General features: G+C 35.1%; 1 protein-coding gene across 6 annotated transcripts in view; it reads left to right on the top strand.

Annotated features, from left to right (window-relative positions):
- ANK2 (ankyrin 2) overlaps window positions 1-21788 on the top strand; it is a 318287-nt gene that overhangs the window by 150133 nt on the left and 146366 nt on the right. For all 6 annotated transcript variants that reach the window (XM_088021069.1, XM_088021067.1, XM_088021068.1 and 3 more), the window contains 2 exons: window positions 7-105; window positions 1422-1520. In XM_088021069.1, the coding sequence (XP_087877195.1) occupies window positions 7-105; window positions 1422-1520 (198 nt within the window). The remainder of the gene's footprint in view (window positions 1-6; window positions 106-1421; window positions 1521-21788) is intronic.

The following is a 21788-nucleotide window of genomic DNA, read 5'->3' as shown; positions in this document are numbered from 1 at the left end:
TTTCAGAATGGACTCAATGCTCTCCACCTGGCTGCCAAGGAGGGCCATGTGGGCCTGGTTCAGGAGCTGCTGGGAAGAGGGTCCTCTGTGGATTCTGCCACTAAGGTAATATTCATACTGGGAGAATTTATTTGGAACAGAGGAAATGATTTAAAGTTGCAGAGATTTGCTGGGACACCAAGATTCTTCACAATGCAGAACTGAAATTGAAACTCTTATTACTGAACTTTGCAGAGAGTTGGAATTGGTTCATTTAGGGATTTATCAAACATGAGACTAAAGGATTCTATGCACCTGGTTTCCAATATTTTTTCTTTTTTCTTTGGTTCCCAGAGAGAGTAGCTTGATATAATCCTCTGTAGACGTAGCACCTATTTTCCTAAGGTTAATTCAATTAAAAACAGTAAATTGATGTAGTAAACTTCTCAGTGGAAATGGACAAGTAATTTTCATGCTTTAATTAAGTTGTTATATCTTTTAGTATATTCATTTAACTTGGTAAGAGAATATACAGAATCTTTTATACTGTAATGGAAAAGAGATTTTGGATCATGGATTGAATTATTGGGAAAATTAGATTTTGTCATTATAATGTGTGTATGTAGAGAAATTGGACTCATTTTTAAGGAACTGTCCAAGATGTTTGATATACTAGAAGCTGGTGTTTTTTGGTTGATATTTGTTTTACTAAAATATATTTGAACCTTGTCTTTGGGGAATCATTTCAGAAACAAAAGATATTTTTTAAAAATATCATCAGTGGTGACAAATCTTTGTCTTTAGAAGGTAAAATTTTAATTTGGAGCAAAACAGTAGCCAGTCAGAATCAAGCCTGCTGACCAGGGCTGGAGTGTGACAATATGGTTGTGAGAGATGCAGAGATGCTGCAGGCCCTCAAGCCTCCATCTGGGGCATTATTCTGATCAAGGATAGACAAAAAGAGTGAATAAATGAGGAATATGGCCAGTTAACCTGGATTTCTAACACCTCATGCAGGCATAGTTGCCAAAATGTAGACTGGCCCTGCTCACAATAGACAGCAATTCTAGTGGAAATTTAAAAACAAAAACAAAAGCTCTCTGGCAATTCCAAAGAAATGTTAAAATACAAGTTTACCATAGGCAATAAATGGTCACACACACGCACATGCACACAAATCCCAAATTTGATTCAATAAGAACTGAGTCTTTCTTTTTAAACACCTCACCATAATTGTGAAGGCTAGAAAAGGAAAACACTGTTATGGGAGGCTCAGTGTTTTGATGGCGGACAATTATCCCTTCCCAAGGTGGGCTACTATCTTGACAGAATGACAGACTTTAACCACTTGAAGTAATCAGCAAAATTGAAAGTGACTGTACATTTGATTTCTACAAAATTTGGAAACCTCTAACATTTTCTATTCTGTTTCTCCAAAACAGAAGGGAAACACTGCTCTTCACATTGCATCTTTGGCAGGACAAGCAGAAGTTGTCAAAGTTCTTGTTAAGGAAGGAGCCAATATTAATGCCCAGTCTCAGGTATTACATTCAGATTTTCTCTTGTGTAAATGAATTCAAATTAGAACAGCTTTGTGAAACTGATTTAATGGGTTGAGCCAGCTGTTGGGTAGATAGATTTACTATAAATACTGCTGTTATTTATTTCAGCCAATTATTTTATTAACTCATGCAACGATATTTCTTACTTCTTTGATGTATCATGATCTCCCTCTAAATATAACTGAAAATTTGACAACTGTGGTCTCTCATTGGCTCTAAGTGCATTAAAAAAGAATATAACGTGGTTGTTTTCCACAATGACAGTGACATCTGTGAAATATGAATTATTCATACAAGTTCTATGTTGCACTATCAAAGTATTTTCTCTCCTTAAATTTTAAACATTCTCAGAAGATTAGCATTCCAGTAGGAAATCTGCTATGAAGTGGGAATTACACTAATTACCTCACACCCCAAATATGGACTTTAAAAAACTCCTGAAGGAAACAGGAAAATTCGTGACCCACAGCCTTATGATGCATGTAATAACAATAAACTGGATCCCTATTTCCGGAAATGAAAAAATATTGCTTTGCCCAAAGCCTTACTCTTGGTATCTATTATGTATCTATGTAGACACTGAGGTGTATATCTTTATAAATTCATTTCTTCTTTCTCATTTTTAAAGTTTTTAGCCTTTCTGAGATCACAGGCCATGCTATAGGGGCTATTGGCAAAATAAACCAGTTCCTCTCTGTCTATTCTTTGGGATAATCTCACCAGCTTGCTTTTGAAGGCCTTTGTGTAGGAATGTCTCTACCTATTTAGTTCATTCATTGATCATGTAGACATGGCTCTGGAGGTATAAATGGCATAAGTTCTGGACTCATAAAATACTACAGGGCAAAAGTTAGAATCAGCCCTATTTTCTTTGACTTTGATTATAGGGAAGAACCAGTTGAAATTATGACAGACAGGACATTATTTATTTTTATTTCTGTAATAGCATACTATTTAAATAACCACATTTTTCTTTTAAAACCCAAATTACATCTCTGCTTTAACATTTGTTAAAAATATGCCATATCCTAAAAACTTCACTAAATGAACAATTTTTTTAAAAGATTTTATTTATTTATTTGAGAGAGAAAGAGAGTGAGAGAGAGAGAGAGAGGGTGCACGAGAGAGGGGAGGGGCAGAGGCAGAGGGAGAAGCAGACTCCCCACTGAGCAGGGAGCCTAACTCAGGATCATGACCTGAGCTGAAGGTAGACACTTAACTGACTGAGCCACGAAGGCGCCCCAAATGAAAAAAATTTGTAAAATTGGTACCATCTGTAAAGAATTCCCATATATTCTATAAAGTATAATGGCATCTTGGGCTTAGAGACAGAGGTCTTGAAAAGGATTTTACTGCTCTAAAGGGATTAAAACCTTTTCTTCAGAATAGCAAGAGAACATCTTTTTGCTCTAGAGCAAAGGTTCTCAAATTTTGGTGGCCTCATAATCACCTGCAGGGCTTGTTGAAACCCATGATTACGGGCCCAACCTCAGAGTTTCTGATTCTGTTCTGGCATGGGACCTGAGAATTTTCATTTCTCACAAGTGCTCACATAATGCTGACACTCCTGGTTCAGGAACACTTTGAGAACCCCTGTTTTAGCGAGTGTAAGAGAAAACTGGGCATAAGGACGTTGCAGTAAGATTCACTAACTATAGACCTAACCACTTGGTAAATCAAGAGTTTGTGTACGGGAGCGCCTCAGTGGTTCAGTCGTTAAGCATCTGCCTTCAGCTCAGGTCATGGTCCCAGGGTCCTGGGATCGAGCCCCGCATCGGGCTCCCTGCTCCGCAGACAGCCTGTTTCTCCCTCTCCCACTCCCCCTGCTTGTGTTCCCTCTCTCGCTATCTCTCTCTCTGTCAAATAAATAAATAGAACCTTAAAAAAAAAAAGTGTGTACTTAAGAAGCATGGAAACGAAAGCCTGGTCAAATTCAATTGCCCATAGGAGGTTTCTTTTAATGGAAAGTTCACCTGCTAACTGTTAGTGCTGTTAGTATCTATAAAAAGAGTTTAGTTACTTTTCTCAAAATGACTAGTTGAACATTGTGATTTTGTAAAAGTTGACAGTAGCAAATTTGGCAAGAAAAATGCTTGTTAAAATTTCTATCAGTTATTATACTGTGATTATTGGAAATTTATATGCTTTGGAGATTTTTCAAGGAGAACTAGCTAAAACCATTTAATTGGTAATTTGCTTTCAAGAGTCGAGCTCATTCTGTATAGTCATAATCATGCCAGTTTATAACAGATCCTACAGGAAGATTTATATTGTCATTAAGAGATTAAAGTAATCTTTATTTGTATTGTATTTAATTAGCTCAGTTTAAGATTCATATATTGTAGGGAATCCTGACAAATAGCTTCAAACTGGTTTTTATTTTGTGAGAAAGTTTTAGATGGAAAAAAAATTAATAATTAAAATTTAGGGTGTTTTTCTAAATGACTAAGTGATTTGATAAGCCCTATGACATTATTTACTATATTGAATTTAGGTGGCCCTCACTACCAATTAACAAAAAATATTGCTTAAAATATAATTTAAGGATTGAAATTAAGATACAGGAATTTATATAAAACAGATTGATTATTTTGTTCCTATGTGTGAACAAGTCTCAAAGGCACAGTTTCAAGGACCATTGAGAGAGGATATGAGTGCTTCATGCCTGATTCTCATTAGTCTTGTCTTGTTTAAGATACAGATTTCTTACAGGGTGACAGTGGACCTCAGGTGGATGGGTAGGACCATGCTCATGGTAGAATTGGAAAAGGTCATAGGAATACCAAATGCTCAAGATCAATTCTGAATTTTACACTCAAATTATACCTTCTATATCTTTCCAAGAACATAATGCAAGGCAAATGCAGGATAGTCTGTTATTATAGGAACGTTGATAGCTGCATAGTATTTTGCCTTTGACAAACTTCTGAGTTATTTGGAAATGGGCCACTAAAATTATTGAATTAAGAAGGTAGAAAGTTTTCTGGGAAGCTCAAAGGAATAAGTGCTCAGTAAACATTTACAGGTCTCATAGGTTACGGAGAGGTATACATCTGTGGATTTTTCTGCATTCTCTACCTAAACTGTAAAATCCATGGGAGGCTTACCTTCACATAACACAGTGCCAATTTTGGTAGGCACAGTTCTTAACTCATGAAGAATTCCAGAATACCAGCAGAAGCAATTTAAGCATTTTAAGTAGAATTATGTGATCAGTAAAATAACCATCAACCGATGTTTAAGTTTCTGTGCTCAGCAGTGGTGGCAGTATGGTCTCAACTGAGTCAATTCTCAGTATGATTTTAAATATTGCTCAGACCATGTAGCTCTCTGGCTTGGTTCTTTGCTCTCCTGGATTTGGTGGCATGGAGATCTCATTAAGACCTCCATGAAAGCTGTTTTGGTGGAATAATGGGGCTGGAAGTCAAATTAGAATGATTGCAGGAATGCTATTTGCATTGAGGGTGGTTGCTTGCTTTCTGACAATCTCTACTCTTAAATCATCTTTACTAGGCATATTAACATCTTCTAAACCGTCCTACATAAGTAATGCTGGGGTGCTTCCTAGATATTTGTACTGGCATTTATTTGTCACTTTTATACTCCATAAACTTATTAGACTCGGAGATACAACTTTTACTTAATTAATTAATTTGTTTAAGATTTTACTTATTTATTTTAGGGAGAGAGAGAGTGCGAGCGTGCAAGCCGGGGTGGAGGGGAGGGGCAGAGGGAGAGGGAGAGAACCTCAAGCAGGCTCTGCACTGAGTGTGGAGCGCAGTGTGGGGCTGGATCTCACGACCCTGAGATCATGACCTGAGCCGAAACCAAGAGTTGGACGTTTAACCAACTGAGCCACCCAGATGTTCCAGAGATACGACTTTTAAAAGCATTGTTCAAATTATATATTATAAAAGAAACTTTGAAAAAAAATTTTGAAAAGACTGTCAGAGTAATGAGTTCCTTTAAATTTTTGTAGCACTTTTTGCCTGATGATATTTGCCTACCTCAGGTTTATTTTTTGTAATGTATATCTACAGTTTCTTCAAGGTGGTACATTTCTTGGGAGCAGATAATTTTTCTCACATTGCTTTATATTTTTAGGATTTGACGTAATTCCTTGCACATATATGGACTGGAGGCTAAATATATGCATGTATATTCTTCCTGTGTAAAAATAAGCTTCATTGTGTATTCCAATCATTCTTAACAGTAGATATTAATAATAGTACAATAAATAACATTGACTGCCAGGCACTATCTCCAATGCCTTGTGTACATTACCTTGATCTTCATTTACTCTGTCATTATCAATGACAGCCTGAGACAAAGATAATTCAATACTTGCTCACAATCTTCATCCCTGGACAAAGCTGCTTTTCATAGCTCCTATAACAGTTGTACGTTCACTATAGACACCATAGAACAGTTTTTATAATTCTTTTTTCTTCTGGCCCAAACCCTATTAAGTTCCAAGTAAGCAGGTTTTCCTGAAGTAGCATCCATGAGGAAGGTTTAAGGCGAAAGTTTTCCCCTTAGTGTTTTTTGTGAACTATAAATGCTATAGGTCTGCAAAAATGTTCAAAACATGAAGAGATTTTGTTGTTGCTGCCAAGGAAATCTAGCCCAAGAAATTTCCCCTGTTTAATTTTCTCTACAATAAAAAGTGACTTTTTGTTTCTCACACAAGACTATTTTTCCTTTAGATTTTTATTATAGTTTCTAATGTAAAATCATTAAAATCAGAATGTCCCTTGTAATAAAAGTTACTTTAAAAATATCTATTTGGTTTTTTTTGTTGTTGTTCTTACTTGGCAAACTGGTTTATGATTTGACTACAATAATAAAAAAAAAGCACACTGGATTCTAGAATATGTAATATCTCCATACAGCAGAAACTAATTGAAATCGTAGAACATGGGTACAGTAAAACTTGTCAACCATAGCTTTCTGACTATCTTTTACCTTATAAAATGGGGCCTGGTATGTTTGAGTTCCATGATAGTTATAGAGAGAAAGGAAAATGTGATTTCATTAGAAGAAAGGACCAAAAATACCCAGAAGACTCTTTAAGAAGTTTGTGGAAGTATGTGTCCAGGGAGCTAAGTGTGGGTTGGAATAGATTCCAGATGCCACCAAATTACAACCCCATAGTAATACCTTATGCTCAGCCTCTTAATTTTAAAGTGTATTTTTATGTGTTATTTGATCTCATTTTATCTTTACAATGATGTGAATTAGCAACAATTGCTCTCATTTGGATATAAGGAAAATTGAGGCACAAGCAGGAAATCTAAGGTCTCGTACCACCTTAGTGATGGAGTCACAAACCCAGGGCCATTTGGAATAGACACCTTCCTTCCAATAATCTACATAGTTCACTGGTTCCTTTTAAGCTTTCTCTACAATTTCTACCTCTTCTGGGGGAGGTTCACGGCAGTACTTAGCTCCCACAAGAGTCAGGTCCCTGGCTTAGATGCAACCCATTCTTTCCGGGTCTAATTGCTCAGATGCTGGGAATAGCTGAAAGCATTCCGCAAAAGGTGGGCATTGGCAGGTAAAAGGGATTCATGTACACTGGGACACCTATCCACAGTTGGGACTTTTTCACTCAGTCATCCATTCTCTTAGAGTGTTCTTTTACCAAACATAATTCTTAACACAATGGAAGACTTAAATATACTTTCTGAAGTTTAGTTTGTGTTGTCTTTTTAATATATTTTTCTTATCAATGTTTGCATTGTTCTCCTTTTTTTTTTTTTGAACTTTCCTGTGTTTCAATATCATGAGGATTCTAGAAACAGTTTTTTTTCTTTTCATCTTATTTTATTGGTGAGTGAGTCCAAATAACATATTCTGATTTGGTATTCTTCATACCATATTTTACTGTAAATTTACTTGTATTTTTCTTGAATCCTTTTGCTTATTTATGTTCACTACTCTTTGTTCTTTCAATCCTGGAAATTTCATTCCAAAAAGACTTTCCTATTTGTAACACTACATGATTAGACTTATTTAGCTTTTAGTTTTTAGACCATGACCATTAATGCCAGCTGCAGGATTACATGACCATTAATTATACCCCCAGAATTTAAGGGGCACATATGCCCACTATATGCAGTGATAACTATCTTGTGCAGGTGTAGCTTCCAATAGTTTTTTCTTCATTGGCCCTCACCCATTGTCACAAGTAATTTGAATTGGGCTGTGAAGAGGAAGAAAACCTACACAGTTGGCCAGCATACCCATTACACTGAATTGCTTCCATATGGCCATGGAGCCATCCCTGGCTCTCAAAACAAAAACCCATAATGGAACATTACGTTCAGTCACACACACACACACACACACACACACACACACTGCATAAAATGGGATCCAGGATCACAGAGTAAAAAAAAATTGTTTTGTTTTCAGCATTTTTTTTCTCCAAATATATACATGTGGTTCTTTTTTAATAAGGATCTTGGTTATTTTAATTAAGAAAATTATTGTAACGTAAAATCTCTGAAGTTAAGGTGAAAGCATGTACTTGCATTTGACCAGGGATAAGAAAGATCTTAGGACACTAAAAGCTAATAAAATAAAGTCTAATCATGTTTGTGTTACAGAGCCTTTTTGACTCTGAAAATCAGTTTACTGGGTGATTACACATTTGCGAGTGCATCTGTTGTTCCTCAGCATTCCAAGTTAAACAAAGGAAGTATGCTTTCTCCAATTCCCCATTCTCTGATATGTTTAGAGAAATGATGAGAATTGACGTCTTTAAAATTTTGCATAAAATGGAATTATTATCTCACATTCTAGTAGAATTTCAACATTAAAAGTACTAGTCTGTTCACAGACACACATACACACATCTGAAACGACATGATAATATTTTCATTTGCAATAAAATAAAGCAATTTTCCAGTTTTCAAAGAAAATTAATACATGCATATTTTGCCTTTATAAGTTCGTTTATCTGGGGACAGGTGGTGTGAAAGGTTGAATGCTCATTATCAGTTTGTCCTGAAATTTGAATGAAGTAAGACATAAACATCATTGAATCTAAATCTATGGTAGATGTCCCATTTATTTATCACTTCAGAAGCCTTTCCATATCCACTATTATTGTATTTTAAAGGAACTACATTTGTAGAAAGGTAAGGCTTGTAGGGACAAGAATAAAATGGCTAAGATGGCTCTACATTTCTCTTAATAGAAATCGAGTTCAAATTTCATACAGAAGATCCTTCTTTTTCTATCCCTCAGAGTTAAAGTGGAGGATAGGCAACTTTGGCAGCAAATAGTTAAAATAGTATCGTAGCACTTCTTACCTCAGCTCTTAGAGCACAGTGTATATGGACCACAGCAGCTAAGATGCTAGGAAGACCTCAAAGCAATGATCCTTCCAGGCAAAGATCACAAAACAAAACAAAAATGTGAAAACATGACACTAAATAAACTAAATAAAACTTGCCAATAGAAAATTATTGGGAGTAATCATTCACTCCCTCCCCCGTCCCCTCCCTCACTCAGCAGGTATTTGTGTATTCAACGTGTGCTCACTAATATTTGCTAGAGAATACAAAGATGGGGCTGGGAGTGGGGGAGACCTGAGGGAGTGATGGTTGGATTGCTTTCTGTTGTTTTTTTTTTTTAACTCATAGACAATATTATTTTTTAGATCTATTTTTTCCCGCTTCAGTGAAGTATAACTGACAAAATTGTAGGGCATTTGAAGTGTACAGTGTGGTAAGTTGATATATGTATGCATTGTAAAAGGAAGCCAGGTTAATTAACATGTTCATGGCCTCACATGTATCTTTATTTCGCTTTCCCTCTCTCTCTCTCCCATGAGAACATTTAGGTTCTCTTGTAGCAAATTTCAGTTGTACAGTACAGTGTTGTCAACTGTACAATCATCATGTTATACATTAGATTCTCAGAAGTTATTCATCCTATAACTGAAAGTTTGTATACTTTTACCAGCCTCCCCCTACAAACCTGAAAGTTTGTATACTTTTACCAGCCTCCCCCTCACCCCATGTCCCCAGCCCCTGAGAACCATTTTTGTACTTTCTGTTCCTGTGAGTTCAATTCTTAAAAAAATAGATTCCACATATAAGTGATACCATGCAGTATTTATCTTTCTCTGTCTGGTTTATTTCACTTAGCATAATGCCCTCCAGGAACTGTTTTCTTACAAAAAGGAATTAACATAAAAATCAGGGGAAGCAGAGATGCAGTGTGCTATGGGAGAATGAAATAGTACAGGCAAGAGGCTAAAAGAAATCTGGAAGCTGAAACATGAAAGGGAAATGAGGTATAGCGGAGACTGAGAGACAGAATCAGATCCTGCAGGACTCTGTGAGCCATATTAAGGATTTTGTTTTAAGATGTTTATCCTAAGCCCAGTAAGGACGTAGAGGTGAGAGGTAGAAAAAGATGAGATGGGGATTTTGAAAAGATCCCCCTGGTGCAGTCTGGAGAACTATAAAAGGGGCATCATCATAATAGAACCTCCCTCCTAGAGGTTATGAGAATTGAATTAGTTAATCCATGTAGAGCACTTCGAACAATGCCTGGCATAAGAGCTCAATGAATGTCATTGTTAATAGATCCAGTGATAGCTCATTTGTGCAAGAGCACAACTCTGCATGTCCACTACTCCCTGTAGCACAGAGGAAATAGCAACCAAGTCAGCTCCTTGATATAGGTTAAGAGGTTGCTACTACAAATGAAATCTAGAGCTCCTATGACTGGGTTTTTTCACATGCTTTTTGGAACAGTGTCAGTTTGGCTGCATGAAATTGCATTATCCTAAACACAGATGCAATAGTAACTTAATAGTTTAAGTAATTCAGCAGTGAGGACATTTAGAACATAGACATTGATCACCTAGAAACATATGCAGCTTCAGATTAATGGATAAAATAGGAGACTTCTCATCTCAGATATCTATGCTGGGTGGCAAAAATTGAAGTACAACTAACAAAATATGGTTTTAACCAAGTATTATTTTTGAAAATCACTTTCAGAGAGTAATCCGAAATGTGGGAAATTCTACATAGAATATCATAAACCAAGAAAGTATTGTTTATATTTACTTAGGGTAAAATAGTAAAAAGATTTTTGAAGTGTCTAAAATATAGTATTAGCATACCTTAGAACAAAATATCAATGAAGCTAGTGTACAAGTTGAAGTTGTGGAAAAACAACTTTAAATTGCTGTTAAAAAAACATCTGATGATCTTGATAGATCTGGGCTGGTTTTCTTTAAATATGAAGTACCATTCTACATTTTTTATTTGGGCAATTACTTTTCAGGACTAATGGTAGTAACTTTATGGGTCATTTTAGTTCTCTATTACAGACATTTTTATGCCCAATATTTTAATATTATTTTAAATGATGTATTTAATATGTATTCAAATTAATAGATTAAAATTTATTTTTAATAACTTAAATATCAGGAATATCAGGCTACTTCCCGAGGAAATATACAAAAAGCATTGCAAAAATACTTAGACTGATAAGATATTAGAAGTATTCTCATTAAAGCCAGGAACAAGAAAAGGATTCTTGTTAGTGATACTATCAACATCATGTCCAAGCCCTAGCCAATTTAATAAGATAAGAATATGAATGGAAAAGGAAAAGACAAAAATGTTGTTTTATATAGAATATGTGATTATTTAGATAACCCAAAAGAATCTGCCAATCAGCTATTTTTACATAACTAATTTATTAAAGGCCTACTGCCTGCGTAATTCTATCCTATGCACATCACAGACTTGCACTTTCATGGTCTTTGGCTAAGATTTTCTTCAGCCTAAAAGTTGAAATGAATTATTCTTTTAAAAAGGTAATACAAAGACAAAGTAGTAAGTTCCACATCTAAAACTGGTAGATCAGCACATTCAATATTCTATATAAAATTGGATTTTTGAGGCACAGGTTAAAACTTCATTAGAGTGTGCTTGCATGACCGACTTCAACTGTATTTTCTGCTCTTTTCAAATCATTGGGAAATACTTTTTATTTAATGATTTTAAAAGGTCACAAAATCATACTGAAAGTATGTATGTTTGGTTTGCAAATAGTAGCCCTTTAAAATTTTGGATTTTTAGGAATTGAAACACATGTGAACCAAATGTCATCAAAAGATGTTTATTAACTATCTGTCTGAACATAACCTGGTCCAGTATTTTATATTGTAACCCTTTAATTTTTTAAGTTTGAATAACATAAACTGACTTGAAGATGTGAATAACAGTAAATATAAGCAGCAGAATAACACCTTGACATTAAATGCAAATCAACAAAGGCACATCTTTTCAGGAGAGCAAGATAAAGACATCACTAAGTGGGGACAAACATGGAAGCAGGGCAAATTCCACTCTGGAATAAGAAAAGAAAGGCAATAAAACATGTTTACGTAATCCACTACACACAGAGATACAGACTTCATAAGAGATTCTATAGCGGTTAGGAGCCCTACCCTATCACCTAGTATTTGTGTTACCTTGGGCTTTTCACTTAACCTCTCAATGACTCCATTTCCCCATCAGTAAAATAGAGATACTAGTATTTACTCCACAGGGTAAATATGAAGATTAAATGGGTTAATACATATGAGCGCTAGAACAGTGCCTGGTCTATAATAAATGTAATACAAATGTTAGCTTTTATCTTAATTATTAGATATAATGGTTTAGCTACTTAAATTATTGAATAAGTAATACATGGTTTAGACCATAAGTTAAATCAGGTTAAATTTTAATTAGTTAATCTGTTATTTTGGCTGATTGTCCGTTGGAGGTGAGAAATCATTATGTTCCGGAGGTGGTGGTAGAGAAAAGATTATACAGATTTCTATCTTTAGTGATAGAAATATGTAACTTGTCCTTGATATAACATAGATTTGGAACAAAGGACATGCAGCTGAATGATTAGAAAAAGCACTTGCTACAAAGAGCAAGAAAGAAAAATGACTATATTCATTGAACACATACCATATGCCAGGCACTGTTGTTCTACCCACTGGGGATGTAACGCAACAGTCTTTGCTTTATTATTATTATTAACTTTTGGTCGCTAAAACATCCAAATTTAAAAGCATCACTTTTCTTGTGTGTTTTGTATTTTCTCTTCTAATAATCTTTTTATTTTCTGTTATTTTAACATAACTTCCATTTTTAATCCCAGTATTTAACAAATTTACTTAAATATGGTTTAATAAAGGAATAAGCTGTTCTTCGTGTCTTACACATGAAAAACACATTTTGAAGGCTGAAGATAAAGGATTGCTTTACTTAGAAAAATCCTTATTTTTTCTATTTCAACTATTAAACCAGGCTACTCTCCCTATGTTTTCTTAGTATATTTCAAGTCCCAGCCTCTTACTGTATTGCGTTACATGAGAAGCAGGGAATTTTTGGCCAAACTATCTCATTACTAATATTTGTCATAATCTTTCAATGTATGGAGAAAATTGTTAAAACAATGTAAATTTTCATAAACTGTTTACCAATTTTTTGTCACTTCCTGATTTTATAGTTAGAAACTGAGGCCAAGCTATCAGATACCATCAGCAATCTCAGACAAGATAAGCTTTCTCAAATAGTACAGTTTTTACCATCAGAAAAGGGAAGAACTATCTACTGATGGATTAAATTCTAATTTTAGACCTTTAAAGGTGCTTCTATCTAAACCACCTGATGCTGTACTTACATGATTTAGTAAATACTCACTTGCTACCAAGAAAGGATAAGAATTCTGTTCCACGGCAATGACGATACCTTAAGAACGCAAACGAGGAACTATTCCTTTTTGCAGTCAGAGCTATTAAAATATCATCATTTGAATGCATAATAGTAATTGCTATCTCAGCGGGCATGACAATTGTGGGCATGCATGCTCCAGAAAACACATCTGACAGATCAACCTCGTTGGTTGTGTCTGGGTACATTTTGGAGACAATTTATCCAGGCAGAACTATCAAAAAATATTTTTGTCCAGAATTTTTATTGGGAGGATAAAGAGTATATACGGCATACTTATGTATTTTTATGGGTGAGATTTGAGGGGTAACGTTTTCCCTCAGAATTATTTGGGTACAAATTGTAATTTCTCTATTTTGAGATCAAGAGCTCTGCACCCAGCTTTTAAAGCAGATCGAACATTTTGAAGGAAAATGTTGCTTACAGGTACCTGTAGGTTGGAGTTAGCCTCTGTCTCCGTAAGGATATGTCACACAGTTTTCAGGAGCAGCGTGAATCAACCTGGCCACCTTATATTCTAATTAGAGTTTATTTTCCTGGATAAGAACTCTCTCTCCTTTCCATGACGATTCTTTCCATGACATGTAAGTACCTAAGAGAACTCTTCCAAGGAAAAACCTCAGGCACATTTAGACAACCAACTTCTGTGTATTCTCTGTCCCTTGTATGAAATCAAGATTCTAGATGGCAATCAGCAAGTTTCTGTTTTTCAAAAATATGACAATTCCCATCATCTATTACATTTTCCTTATTTCCATGGCTGCCAAAATCCAGAAGTTTAATTATTGCACCTAGCTCGTTCTGGGTTTTGCTCATCTCCACTAGACCTCTGCAACCAGTTTGTTTATGTCTGCTTTTATAGCCTTATCTTCACTATGGATATATATGCTAACTATACATATAGACAAAGTGGTTTTTTTTAAAGATTTTATTTATTTATTGAGAGAGAGAGAGAGAGCGTGAGAGCAAGGAGAGCATGAACGGGGGCAGGGGAGAGGAAGAAGCAGGCTTCCTGCTCAGCAGGGAGCCTGACTCTGGGCTCACTCCCAGGACCCTGAGATCAGGACCTGAGCCAAAGGCAGACGCTTAACTGACTGAGCCACCCAGACACCCTTCTATACAAAGTGTTTTAAGTAACCTTAAATCCTTTGTGAATAGGATTAGATATGATTTTATTTCAAGGTATAAATTATTTAAAAAGTGCTACAAAGGACACTAAACCTGGGCATGTGACCGAGTGGTTCATGTGCTCTCTGTGTGAATTTTTGGATCATTACATTGACAATATTCATTCTTTGAGGTTATATCTTTGGCAAGTTGTGAACTAGAACTTGTGTTAAGCAGCTGTTAAATGTTGAGTATATCACTTGGGACTGGTTATTTTAATGGATCTATTTCCTTTTGTGGTCATGGTCTCAACACTATTCTAACTCCCTAGCAACTTTCAAAAGAGCTCAGAGAAGGGCAAATCAGCACACACCAAAACTCACACTTAGTAAAGGAAAAGTTCTATACTAAGGCTTTTGTTGCCCTTAAACTACTCTGTTTCTCAAATGTTACTGAACCTGTGTATATCCCTAAAACCTTGTTTTAATTTCTATTGGTATAATATTTATGGTATAATATGAATGAAACTTTGGTTATCCCTGTTAATATTAGAAAAGAGGCAAGAATAGCATTATAATTCTGACCACTTTTGAGTGACTGAAAAAACTTACAGCAAATATTTTGCAGAGAAAAGGGAACTTTTACTTTGAGAAATTAAAAAACAATGCTTGAATCCTAATGGAGTGTGTCCATGGGTTTGTGTGTCCACACGCTCTCAACTATGTTTTAATTTTTAAATTGGAATACCAAGTACTCCAATCATTAAATGGTAGAAAGGACTGACATTGTTAAAAGAAGCAATAACTTAATTTCATTAACTATTGAGACTTTCTAGATGCATGTTACTAGGCAATAAAAAAATGTATGATTACCTTTGATATTTATTAACAAAGCTAAGCTGACTAGTTGCACCTGTTAACAGCATTATAAATGTGGCTTTACATAAGTCGGTCCTAATGAACCATTTAGTGTTTTGATATTACATGTGCTTTTAAAGACTTGGAGCAGCACTTTATTTTCTCAAAGACAGTTGGTTAGAAGTAAGAAACCTTTTTGGTAATCATTAACTTAAAAATTTTTTTTAATAATGAGAGAAGTAAAAGAGTTATAGCTTATTTTGAGTATTTTATTATGGAAAGTCAAAACTCTTTGACCCTGATTATGCTAATCAACTTCAAAATGATAAAACAATAACGAATCAAATTAGTACGATGGCTTAATTAAAAATAATTATTTCAGGTTTATGGATCTTACTCTGTTAGGGGAAAATAAAATCACCCTACAGTGATTGTTATTGACTTAATTTTCTTAATATCATGGGCCTATACACAGCAGTCAGTATTTTTTCTTTAGGAGATGACACATTTCCTTTTGCTTCTAAGCTACTGGGTCATTTATGAATTTGCTCAAAAATACACATTTTTAAAACAACTGCTAAAAAGCCGAGCAAATGGCATTAGAGATTTATAAAAATATATATAAAGACATGAACCTAGTAGTCTATGTTGTTCAGTAATTTGGAAGTTTGGAAAAACTTAATTAAAATATATCAGGAAATTAAATTCTACCCAATTTCAATATTCAAATATTAACTTTATGTTAAAGTTTCATCTCTCATATTGAGACATTTTCATTGCTTCTGTAGAGATTAGTCAGGGCACAACATCTGCAAATTTAATTTTAGCTTTTATCATTAAAATTATTACATGTACAACATAACAGCAGTCTTATGGATTATTGTAAAATTTTATGTGATATAGTAAGAGAGCATTTAATCCAGTGATAGATAAACTTGCCATTTCTGTCAACGACTTAAGTGAAAGTCAGCATTATATATGCAGAAATAACAATGGAAGAAAACCTACCACTGAATACCTTATTTTGTTTGCCGCTCACACAGAAAAAAAATATTTTAAAATCTCTTCTCTTGGAAGAGAAAATCTATTTCCTTACTGAAAATAACCCACCTATTATTTTGTAGTTTAACCTTATTCTTAAAAATTGATTTTATACTTTTTCTGCAGATGTATATCAGGGTTACTAAAAAAAACATATTTTTAACGTAATAGTAAATTCTGCTTTTAATACTTTCATTTCTGTGAAATACTTTTTGATATTCCAGATTACCAGGAAAATGCTTCATTTTAAACAAATGACAGTAGGATAAGCTATATTTTAGTATAGATGCCTGTATCAACTAGAATGTCTTCAATTGCAAGCAAGAAAAAAACTTACTTTGTACTCGGGTAATTAAAAAAGGAACTTTCTTGGCTTTCATGAATACAAAGTTCAAATAGGTAAGGTAAACTCCAGTAGTATATTGGTTTGTTTCAGTTTTGTTTTGGTTTTTTTCCCCTCCCACTGGCTTATTCATAACTAAGGGCTCAGGTTCTCTTTTTCTCTTTGCTATGATTTCTGCAATGCAAGCTTTATTCTAGGCTGGTCTCCTTTGTGGACCCAAGATTGGAGCCATACTTTTTCTTGTTCAGAGTCAAAATAAGGGAGCCTTGTCCCAGCTTTCCAAAAGAGGATCCTGAATTTGATTGATTGGACCATTTTACTTCTTTTGCCCAAACTTGAACCAGTCATTGTATCCAACAGAATTGAATGTGTTTATTGGCTTAAGTCATCTGATACTCTGCCTGGAGCTAGTAGATGAAAAGAAAAGTTCAGCTCTATTGGAATTATATGAACTATGGAGGGAAACAGATACTTTAAGGAAAAACCAGGATGCTATAAAAAAAAAGAGAAAGGATATTGGGTAGGCATGGTAGTGGGTAGATGCCCACTATTGTATTTTGGGTATTCCATTTAAAAAATTCACTTGCTTTCTTCATTTTTAATATTTTCTTTACTCTAAAATTTTATTTGCTTTTTCCATGATTACTTAAAAGTTCATTTGACTTCTTGTTTTTTGGTTTACAAATCCAAAGACATAAACAATATAATGATTCAGTTATAGCTTAACAGTTTAATGAGGTATCTATTCATTTTTGCAAAGTGAAACATGAGATAAAGATTTTCAGTATTTTGGAATTATATGAGAGTAAATTAAAATTATTATCAGCCACCTCAGCTCCTTTGTAGAATGGAATAGTGGTTGAGTCACCTGGTACATCTAAATTTTAAACTTGAATAAAGGAGAAATGTACAAATCTAAGTTATCTATAATTGTCAGGAACTGAGTAAAATAAAGGTAAGAGTAAACTGTTAGTCAGCAGCTGTTTATTGGTGTTTATTGTATACTCAGGAGAGTACTCATTTCTGTGGAGGATTCTAAATAGTTGTCAGACAGGAAGCTGCTTTTAAAAAGTATATAGACTAAATACAAAGTTAAGACAAACACCTAAGAAACAGAGGCAAACGAGAAGATGGTATATGATTTGGTACTAAATTGTATGGAAACAACTATATCCCAGAGGGAAAACTGGAAATTGGCTAAACTCTGTTAAGGAAAAACTTACAGAGGACTTAAGCCAGGCATTGAAAAGGAGATAAAGGGAAATTCTCCACTGCAGAGGAGAAATTGAAATGGAAGACTTTCCACATGGAAAGATTAGTAATATTGTTAAGAGGTACAATTGAACTTGGTGAGTGTAGAAATATTGGTGAGACAAGCTCATCTGCAAAAATGTCAGAATATATATTAAAGGTTTGCTCTTAATATGATTATAGGGCAATAGTTCAAAAAGTCTTGATCTTCAGCTGTGGTCTGTGAAAACTGATCTTAAATCATGTTCGGTAAAATAGTTCACATGTTTTCTTGGTTATTTATCCATGAGAAACTGAGAGTAGGGATTATGGTAGGCCTAGTGTGAATGCACTATTTTCAGTGGTGTTTCTGATTGCTAACAATGCCCAGATATGATAAAATAGTGTCTGTCAAATATATTATTACTAAGGCACATAGCAGGATAGGGTAGTAGAAAGAGCATGAGCTTTAGAATTAGTTATATGTGGGTTCAAATCCCAGCTCCACATTTTGAGTAGTATGAAACTTTAGGCATGCTTCTTAATACCTATGAATGTTCATTTCCTTGAGTTGTACAGAGATATATTACTTATGTCACCGGAAAAATTCTTACACCTAAGAGAACACTTGGACATTCTTCATTAAGCAGTTCATGCTAATTCTAATACTGTCATTAGGCAGAGCTTCCCTGCTTATCTCTAGTGAATGGCTTAGGAGAAAATGGAAGAAGACTAATTCTCCAATCACTAGATAAAAGCGTGGGTGATCTCTGTGACAATTTGATGTCAGTTGAAGGGAAGAGCTGAGGGGAGTGGAAGGAGCACTGGGTTTGGAGTCCTCCAGAGTTCAGACCCTAATTGCACCGTTTGTGAGGATGTCCTTGGGTAAATGACTGCCGTCGGTAGCCTCCTCTGTTAAATGGCCTAAGAGCGTAGTTGTGGGGATGAAACAAGATGAGATGATAGACACTCCATAAAGTTGAACCTCTTTCGAAAGATTTAGAACATTAGTCATTTTAATGTCATTTAATAGTTTAGCTATAATCCATTAAAGAGGACTTTTGGAGAGAAGAAAGTGGTTAAAATAACCTGTAATATCTTAACCCTGGTAAGGAACTGTCAAGTTCAAATCACCTGAGAAAATTTGTATGATATTTTAATTAATAAAATGCCTTCTTCACTGCCAAGCAAATGTATAATCATATCTTTTGTTCTTTTGCCCTAAGTATATCCCCAGAGTACACAAAATAGTCTTTATTTTTGTGACTACAATTAATACCCATTGGTTTTTTTAAATCCTTTGCAGCTGTGCATTTACGATATATTTAGGGAAATAATTTGAATCATCCTGACCTTAAAGCTGGGTGATAATTGGGGATGCTTCCCAACCTTATCTCTCATAATGCTAGTTCAAAGGAAGAAGATGATACATAGTGTCTGGGATGGTAACTAGAGGAGTAATTACCATCATGTGATGAAGAGTTTCCTAGGGTGTCATGGCTAAGGCTGCTGAAGAATTCTACTCTGTGAAAAAACCTAAATCTTGACACTGACCTTCCTGCAAAAAGACAATAAGGCTTCATCAAAAGGGGAATTCTAGTTTTGCTAGCTCAAACCCAGAGCTATCTGTAACCATTTCCATTTTCTACTTTTGGAATTGGGTATGTAATTTGTTGATTAGTTTTCTAGTAGATATGAGGGGTATATGTAATACTCTTAGAAAACTGGCAAACAGCACATGGGATTCAGGGTATTATAAAGATTTAAAGCTATAATTTTCAGACTCTCAGACTATAGATTGTTCCGTCAAAGCAAATATATACAAGTGACCTGATTCACTCATCTCTCTCTCTCTTTTTAAAGATTTTATTTATTTGTCAGAAAGAGAGAGAGAGAGAGAGAGAGACAGAGCAGGCAGAGGGAGAAGCAGACTCCCAGCTGAGCAAGGAGCCCAGTGTGGCACTTGATCCCAGGACCCTGGGATCATAACCTGAGCTGAAGGTAGATGCTTAACCAACAGAGCCAGCCAGGCATCCCACACTCATTCCTTCTAAAAATGCAAAGTCTTAATCTTATCCGATTGCAAAATACTATAAAGTAGTGACATATGACTACCATTGCCTTGTGTTTTCACAAAGTTACTTGAAAATAACTGTCTAGGATATGAATTCCTTTCCTAAAGAGAAAGGAAGCAGTGTAAAGTATGAGTGGTAAGAAGTATGATTGGCAAGGTAGGCAGGCCATGGTCAGATCATGTATGACCTTGTTGGACATTGTGTTAGCTAGCAATTGCTGCATAACAAATTATCTCCAAAATTAGTGGCTTAAAATAGCAATAAACATTATTATCATTAACAGTTTCTGTGGATCAGGAATTTAGTAGTGGTTTAGCTGTGCAATTATGGCTCAGAGTCACTTATGAGGTTGGGATGAAAATGTTGAGCACCTGAAGGCTTTCCTAGGGCTGGAGGATTCACTACCAGGGTGTTTTTTCCCCTTGGGCTAGTTGTTGGTGGGAGGTCTCAATTCCTTCTCACTTGAGTCTCTCCATAGACTGCTTGCATGTCATCATGATTTGGCAGCTCATTACCCCCAGAGCAGGTGATCCAAAAGAGGGCAAGGCAATAAAGCAATGACTTTTAAACCCTAGCCGAAAAGTCATACACATTCATTTCCACCATAATCAATGCATTGAAAGTGAATTACCGAGTTGGCCCACATTCAAAGGAAGGGGACTTAGGCTTTACCTTTTTTGAAGGGAGGCATGTCAAAGAATTTGAAGACATGCTTTAAAACCACCACAGGCATAAAAAGGAACTTAGTTTTTATTCTACTTTATTCACTTGCCCATTTAACAAAGATTTATTGAACATCTACTATGTGCTGAGTGTTGTTATGGCACTGAATCAGGCCTCTTCGAGAGGGTGATTCTTATATCAAGGCCTGAGAAATTAGAAGGAAAAGGTAAGAGTTTCCAAGCATGCCTGCATCAGCTGTGTCCATTTACCTCCTATTGTCTCCTTAAGCTATGAAACTGGCCAGTCCACTTGGTGGTCTGCTCAGTCTCTGGGTTAAAATTTCCTCAACTGTAAAATGATGAGTTCCCTTTCAGCTATAGTATTTTCATCTAGGAAAATAGGGCAGTTTCTTTTAATCATTAAAATCTATTTAATAACTTTGGCCGCATAAAACCAAAAGCAAGAACAAATAAAATAACTGAGTAGTGTACAGAGATATGCCATTTGAAACTTCCATAATCACTTTCTGCTCTTTTAGCTTATGACTGATCCATGAAATTACCTAAGGTATACCTTTAGCTAGGTAGTAATGTGAATTGCAGTTTTCTATGTTATTGTCTGGGTAAGAGATCTTTGAATTTTTTTTTTAAATAATTTTTAGACCTGTAAAAATTCTCATCAAGATGCATTCCTGCATTGGCTTTTACTTAGGCTTGGTAATTTTGCTTACTGTTTTTTACTATTCATGAGATTCATTATTAGGCTTCAAGAACAGAATTCCCTAGGTGAAATATGTGCCGGCAGCAAATACACTGAGAATTCTCATACAAACACTACATTTCTTGAGAGATGGGGAACATGAAGCCAGAAAAGAACAGCAAATAACATTTTATTTTCTGTAGATCTACTATCTTGGTTTTATTAAGGCCTCCTAATTTCCTCTTAGCTCTGTGTGCTTGGGCCAAAAGTACCTTTCTTCATAGTATTAATTGTTCACTCTTTAGTATATATATAAAACTGTATATATGTAAAATTGGCTCAATGCATACTAATTGCCAAAAGAAGCACAAAGAAAATGCTATCAGAGCACTAAAGAGTGAGCAATTAATACTATTTAAAAAGGTACTTTATATATATGTAATATATACTTTACATATATACTT

This window comes from Eumetopias jubatus, unplaced genomic scaffold (genome assembly GCF_037043125.1).
Source record: "Eumetopias jubatus isolate StellerSeaLion01/CBP00866 unplaced genomic scaffold, mEumJub1_p1.0 scaffold_2, whole genome shotgun sequence".
NCBI lineage: Eukaryota > Metazoa > Chordata > Mammalia > Carnivora > Otariidae > Eumetopias > Eumetopias jubatus.
This window is presented reverse-complemented; position numbering and strand designations above follow the sequence as displayed.